The sequence below is a fragment of the Gymnoscopelus microlampas genome (genome assembly GCF_963454915.1).
Source record: "Gymnoscopelus microlampas genome assembly, chromosome: 18".
In the NCBI taxonomy this organism is placed as follows: domain Eukaryota; kingdom Metazoa; phylum Chordata; class Actinopteri; order Myctophiformes; family Myctophidae; genus Gymnoscopelus; species Gymnoscopelus microlampas.
In genome coordinates, this window is record NC_139955.1 from 1,416,073 (window position 1) to 1,423,394 (window position 7,322).

Here is a 7,322-nt window from a genome sequence, read left to right on the forward strand (position 1 = left end):
ATTTAAAACCCAAGAAAGCCTATGGCTTGTTTTCCATTGGGGTCCTTTGTACTCAATTCATATATATCTCTCTATGAATTAACTCAGTGGTGTAAAGTAAAGTACATTTACTCAAGTACTGTACTTATGTATACTTTTGAGGTACTTTTACTTTACTGGAGTATTTCCAATTGCCTATACTTACTTCTACATCTCAGAGGCAAATATTGTACTTTTACTCCACGACAATTTTTCTAAAACTTGAGTTACTAGTTACTGTGCCGATATACATTATTACATTAGCCTACAAAACATACATTAAAGGTAGGGTAAGTGATATTTTTTGGTTAAAACAAAAAGTATTTTGTTAAAAGGTTAAAATACTATATTCTGATAGTAATCATTGCTATAGTGTGTTTTTTTAGTAACAGATGTCTCCCTGTCTCTCCAGCTCTTTAATAAACAGAAAATATATTTTTCGGTAGGTGTCAAAATCTCAGCCAATCAGGAGAAAGTACCCATTTTTAAGCTTAATTTGTATAGTGTTCCAGTTCCAATTTTGTCTGCTCATTTCTTAGTATCATCACTTCCAATTTCACTTGTTTAATCTATATCCTGATTGAGTTCTCTGTCCTGGTTGGATAAAATTGGAAATGAAACTGAAACTAAAACGAAAATGCATTTTCTGTTTAATAAAGAGGTGGAGAGACAAGGAGACTCCTAATACTGAACAAACACTCTATAGCAATGAGTACTATCAGAATATAGAGCTATATAACACTTATTTTAACCAAAGCAAATCACTTACCCTACCTTTAAGCACTGTAGCCCAGTGGTGTGTTCTAGATTTTTTTGGAGGGTATACTATAACAATTCCCCCCCAGTTACACGCACGGCACGCAGAAATCCTGCAGTTTCTATTAGCTTGCATTCCCCATCGATGATGTCACTGGTAGGCCGGCGGGTTTCTGAACTGTCCACAGCCCTCTGAGACACAGACCAATTATATAAAGATAGGTTAAAAATGGGTGAAGTCGTCCTTTAAGTTATTTTCTATTTATTTGTGTTGGGAGAGTTTTGTTGTGTGTATACGTGTGTATACGTGTGTGTGTGTGTGTGTGTGTGTGTGTGTGTGTGTGTGTGTGTGTGTGTGTGTGTGTGTGTGTGTGTGTGTGTGTGTGTGTGTGTGTGTGTGTGTGTGTGTCCAGATCCAGTACCACTATCTCCGCTTTCTCCCAGGCAGCAAGACTCCTGCTCCAGTCCTCCCCCTCCTCCTCAGGACTGGGGTCATAGCAGGGTCGGCCCTAGGCTTTCGGGCACCAAACAAGATTGTGTCCCCGGCCTACAGGTTGAGAATTGCTGCTCTATAGCGCATTCTCCCCCAACCCAGAAACATAAGTCTTATGATGTTAGCCACTTAAGCCCTACTTGTTTAACAGCTGAAATAGCCAATCTACAAGCGCAACACATTGCATTGAGACATGTGGCAACATTGTAGATCTCCTATTTCCCCAAAACTTTGAAAGAGGTTGAGACAATTTTGGAAAAACTATACATTTTTGCCAATAATGACAATTAAGCACGAAAAGACTAAACTGGGTCCTGGGAACAGGCCAACTGTCTTACCACTCACCACATCATTCAGTTGGGTCCATGGCTGGTCGGTCAGTTCTCGAAATACACAAGGAACACAACACGCACGCACGCACGCACGCACGCACGAATGCACGCACGCACGCACACATTTTGATTGATTGATTAAATACTTTATTAACAGTTTGCAAAAAGTACAGAGGTACAGTTATACAATAATGCTAAAAGGATAACACAAAAAGCCCTGAGGGCTTGTTTCCATTGTGGTCCAATGTATTCAATCCATCAAAACATAGGCAATAGAAGTATATAGAGTATATTTCTTTTGGCAAGCTAGAAGACTTGTCTAGGTCTAGTTGCAAATTGTAGACAGGTGCTCTTTTATTATGGTTTTGAAGGAGGGTAGGGACTAGGGAGTCACAGTTGAGTTGTTGATGGGTGGTGGTAGGGAATTTTACATTTTGGCATAATAGAAATTCATTCCCATGTTTGTGCAGAATCTGGGGGGAATGAGACCAGTTGAGCCCCCTCTGCCTCTGGTGTTGTGCCCGTGGGCGTTTCGCACTCTTTTGAAGTAGTTTGACAGGTCAATGGTTCTCAAACCTTAAAATTCAATGTCTCTCCTTAACTCTGACGGTATACAAATGGAACCAAATGAACCCCATTTGTATACCGTCAGAGTTACACTCTTAAGGGTCAATTTAGACCCCCCTAAAGGAACCCCGAGGGTCCATTGAATCCACTTTGAGAACCACTGCTATAGGTCCACGCATTTATTTACAGTATAGGTAGATAGATGGTTGTGAGTATACTGTTAGTAAGATAATTGATTGGCAAAAAAAAGAGAGATCCACATGGGAACAGTGTATCTCCCATGTGGATCTCGGACTTGATGTGTCAGTCTATGATGTCAGTCATCTATGAGATATCTGACTTCTAATTTGGGCAAGGTTTTAAGCCTGATTTGAGCCCAATTGACTTCCATTATATAATTAAAGTGACATATTTCAAAATATATGAAACGTCTGTGGAGGTACTTGGCACAAGACATTTTGTGCCGATCTTGATCCAGCAGTATCTGAGATTTGCTCCCGAAAAACAGACACATGCACACAGACGGACAGAACCTCTTATAGTAGGCTAGCCCCTCCTAACAGGGCCACAATAAAAAAAATATTATCTAGGAGTATGAGTTGGCCCCAAACCAATCCCTAACAGATCCCTAACAGATGTTTAACCACTTAAAACCCCAATATCGGTATTGTGGGGAAAGCTTTCGCTGAAAATAGCAGATCGACAAGCTCCCCGCATTGTGAGCTTGTCGATCGGCTATTATCAGCTAAAATAACGGAAAACCGAAAAGACACTAGTATTGAGCCCTGACGGACTCCGGTTACCCATATTGGGTTTACGTGGTTAAACAGTGTCAACAACTCAGTGTTAATTTAACTCTGAGAGTGTACAGATGGAACCAAATGGACCTGTAACCCGACGTTGGGAACCAATGCAATAGAGTTCGACTCTGGATTATGTATGGGTCAGTATATGATTGTGGTTGATAAGCTTGGCCTGTCGAGAAGGTGTTTGTTCGCCTAACCACTCCTCACAAGCTGGAGCTGTCGCCCCACAGAGCTTGCCGCTCCTGCGATTTGCGTCTCTTCCGCACCTCTTTGTCCATTGCCACCAGCTTCGCACGCACTTGGGCTATGCAGTTCCCCGGAATTGTGATGCCAACTTGCTTGTTATGCTGTTTGGTTTTGAGGCGAACTATCTGCAGGATGCTGGAGCTGTTGATGCCGGAGACCACGTCGGCCACACGATTCCACACATGCAGCAGAGTGCCGCACAGCATGTGGTACTGACGGATGCGAACGCCGTACATACAGTGTTGTCCCTGTTCAATGTTCTTGCATCTCCCACTCCAGTTGGTATGGCTACACTTCTCGAAGGAGAAGGTGAACTGGTTCTCCCAGCTTCCCTTTGCCTGGTCTGGAGTCACCTTGTGATAACGTTGCAGCAGGCTGTCTAGGTTCTCAGGGAGGGCCTGCTTGCCAATGTTGGGCTTGTACACCACAAAGTACTTACCGTGACCCCCTGGGCTCTGCTTAGCTAGCAGTACACATGGCTGCTTACCTCGTAGCTTGTGAGATAAGTAGAATCCCTCATCAGGGCAGCTGACTTTCTTTGCCTTTTCACAGGCCTCTTCCCATGGCATACCTCTATCCACGCTGAGCCTATACAAAACAACCTGTCCGTCCTGAGGGTATCCTGTTGTCAGGAAAGTCTCCTGTTTCTCCTCGTAGATCTCATTATTACCAGGGGCAAGGTCTAGGATTCCCATGTCGAAATTGCCCTCCTTCTTTTCCTTCTCAATTAGGTAGTCAAAGTTGTCAGTAAAGTACTGGAAGAGATGGTTCTGCTTGTGGACTTCCAGGCCCAGTATCCGGTTCAAGAACTTAGTGACGTTGCAGTGTTTCACAGTATCGATCTCAAAGCTAGACCCCATACAAAAGATGCCTACATCCATCAGACCACTCTTCATGTCACTGAAGAACTGGGCCTCATCCCCAGGGTAGCCTTTCGGCAGGTCTACCTTGTTCTCTATGTGACCCAGGATTGCTTTGGTTATTGTATCCAGAGCCTTGGTACCATGCTTGTTCACAAAGTTGTAGTTAATTAAGTTGCTGGACTCAGTGGCTCTTCTATCCCCATGGGTCAACGCACCCAGACTCTCTAATCTCTTGGCCACAATGGAGGCAAAGCGTCTCTCCCCAGCCAGCTCAGAGATGAGGAAGACATACTCCGGGGCCATTACCTGATTGGACCGATGTGTGCGACCAAACTGCTGTATAGCTCGGTCTGCACTCCAGGGCAGCTCCAAGGTCACGTGGACCCTGCGCCTCTGGTTCTTCACCCTCTTATCTGCCTGCAGCGAGATACCAGAGCTGGCTGCCTCAGAGATGATGGCCACTAACTTCTCTCCACTCATAAAGCGGTCTTTTTCCTTGATGTTGATGAATTCGATGGTGTGGCCCTGCTCGGCCCGCGATTCGTAGTGTACGCTGCCATCGGGCCTCCGCACCACGCGACCCTTGCGGCTCGTCATCTCTGAGACTTTCTCTGGTCCTCCGAACTTGTCAATGAGCTCGTCCAGTGTGTTGAGAGGTAGGTATTGTCCCAGTTCGGATATCTTGTTGAGAAGGCTCTGCTTCATCTCCCCTATCCTGGCTGTTTTACAGTTAGTGTGGTTATGGAACATGACATAATCGTGGCTTAGCAGGGAGTCTGGTGAGGAGCTGGAGTACATGTCCATGCTGTCCGAGTCACTGCTACTGTCGTCGTAGTTTCTGATGATGTCCACTGTGTACTTAGCTCGCTTGGGCTGGCCGCCCTGTGACTTATGTTTTCTCTTATTCCCTGTCCTCATTTTCTCAGAGGGAAAATGATTCATGACCAGGGCTTGGAAAACACCCTCTGCAAGTGAGACAAATCTGTTGACATGGCCTTCATTCTCATTCAGGACTTGTCTGGTGCGGGCCTCCCCTGTGGACTGCAGTCCTATGACTATGCACTTCCCAGCCTCCAGCTCTTTCTGGGCCAATTCCACCAGATAGTCAACCTTGGCTGCGATGCAGAGGTATTTGAAGAAGCGCTGGTGGGACGACCAGAAATGTGCCCACAGATGCCTCCTGTTCACCAGATGCAGCTCGTCTGCTGCACACGTGAAAACCTGCAGAGCCTCCACCCACAGTTGGCAAGCTTTGTTGTAGACCAGTTTAAAGTCATCGTCCAGGCTGATCTCCTTGACATGAAATGACACCCCTGAGAAGCTCAGTTGCCTGGCGATGTACATGCCACTCAATTTCATATCCATGGCAACAATCTCCATTGCACCGACACCCTTATTCTCGATGGCGTACAGGAAGTCATCAAATGTTTTAAAGGGTGTGCCATCTCCCCAGATCCCCAGGCGGCTCATATAGATCATGTTCTTTGGCTCAGAGGCACCTGTGGCACTGGCATAGACCACTCTGGCCCGTGGCAGCTTGTTCTGCAAGTCTAGCACAGCCTTGGCCATCTTAGCCTTAAAAATATTCTTTATCCAGGCATTCTTTGCTTTGTGGCATTCATCAAAAACAATGACTCCATCGAAATCTGCCGTGCACCAGTCCAGAATTTGTTTGATCCTGGTCCGGTGCTGCCCTCCTGCCTGGCTCTCTCCAATCAGCGCAGCATAGGTCACAAAGAGGACTCCTTCTGAGGCAGCTATGTCTCCATACTTAATCTTGCTCAAGGCATAAACAGGAATATTGGATGCGTCTATGTCTTTGAGATCTCTCTCTGCATCAAATTTTAGGTCATTGGATACACTGAACCATAATATCTTCTTCCTTCCCTTCAGGTAGTTCTCCAGTATTATTCCAGCAATGGTGCGTCCCTTCCCCACACCCGCACCATCTCCGATTAGGAAGCCTGCTCTCTGGTTGTTGAGGAGGATCCTCTCGTGTTGTTGGCAGGCATAGATGATGGATTCAAGCTGCAGTGCTGACAACTGGCCACTGTTGATGATGGATTCTGGTATGGAGACATTGTAGGTGATGTCCGGTGGAGGGACACTGGATAGTGTGTTGGTCTCTACCACTATGTCTGGATGGGAGATTCCTATGGTGGATTTGGAAGGTTTATAGTCAGCATAAATGTCTACATGTCCCAGCTCTATCTCTGCATCCTTCTCCTCCTCCTCCTCCTCCTCCTCCTCTTCCTCTGCAGGGGAGCTTTGTATCTTTTTATTTTTGTAACTCTGAAAGATTCTGCCACCATTAAGTTCTAGCTGGCTCTGTGCTGAGGTGCTAGTGGTACTGTTTATGTCCCAGTGGTTGGGCACAGTGGCCAGGCTGTCGACATAGGGGGATCCTGAGTACCTGTTGCTGCTGCTGGCCCAATGGTATTTCTGCTGGTTTCCAGATTGCATAGTGTATGTGGGTGCCAACTTTGTTCTCTGAGCCTGGAATCCTGCTAGAGGTGGGGTGCTGATCATGGCATCAACCTTGGTGCCTGTGTAGGGGAATCCCGAGTACCTGGTGCTGCTGCTGTTCCAGCAGTATTGCTGCTGGTTTCCAGATTGCATAGTGTATGTGGATGCCAACTTTGTTCTCTGAGCCTGGAATCCTGCTAGGGGTGGGGTGCTGATCATGGCAGAAATATCCTCCAAACTTGCTAAATCCTGAAACATCCTGCTACCATTCAGATGTAGTTGGCTCTGTGCTGGTGCTCTGGTGGTGGAAGTGTTGTCTACGACCCAGAAGGTTGGCGCCGTGGCCACGCTGTCTCTACTACTGAAGTTCTGGGCGGGAACACTGGTGTTAGAGTTATATTGCCAGTACATTGGTACACTGCTGCATGCAGCCTGCTGAGGGAAGGGTACACAATCATTAGACAAAGTATACATTCTCTCCATAATGAGCAAGTGTGATGCTTACTTATATATTCTTAATCCAGGATCCTCTCAAACACACACAATGTGACACAAATATTCACATTAATCTCTTTTCTATTATTTGTATGGAAATGAGTTAAAGCTTTGATTGCCTTATATGTCTCTGTTAACGCATGAATACAATCAGAGTTGGCAACTATCTCCTGATTGCTAACCATTATAAGGTGAACCAGCTGTGCGAACTTTTATATTGAGGTTGTGACGTCAGACGTCGTAGTTCCAAACTCACATTGTGATTGGCTGAGAGAGGCAT

General features: G+C 45.8%; 1 protein-coding gene across 1 annotated transcript; it reads right to left on the reverse strand.

Annotated features, from left to right (window-relative positions):
* Window positions 1-3,175: 3,175 nt before the first annotated feature.
* On the reverse strand, window positions 3,176-7,322 carry LOC311033461 (protein strawberry notch homolog 2-like; the record flags this gene model as incomplete). The annotated part of the gene is made up of 3 exons (XM_084040973.1): window positions 3,176-6,347; window positions 6,720-6,982; window positions 7,299-7,322. 3 exons carry the CDS (start codon window positions 7,320-7,322, stop codon window positions 3,176-3,178), a joined length of 3,459 nt encoding a protein of 1,152 aa, XP_083897099.1.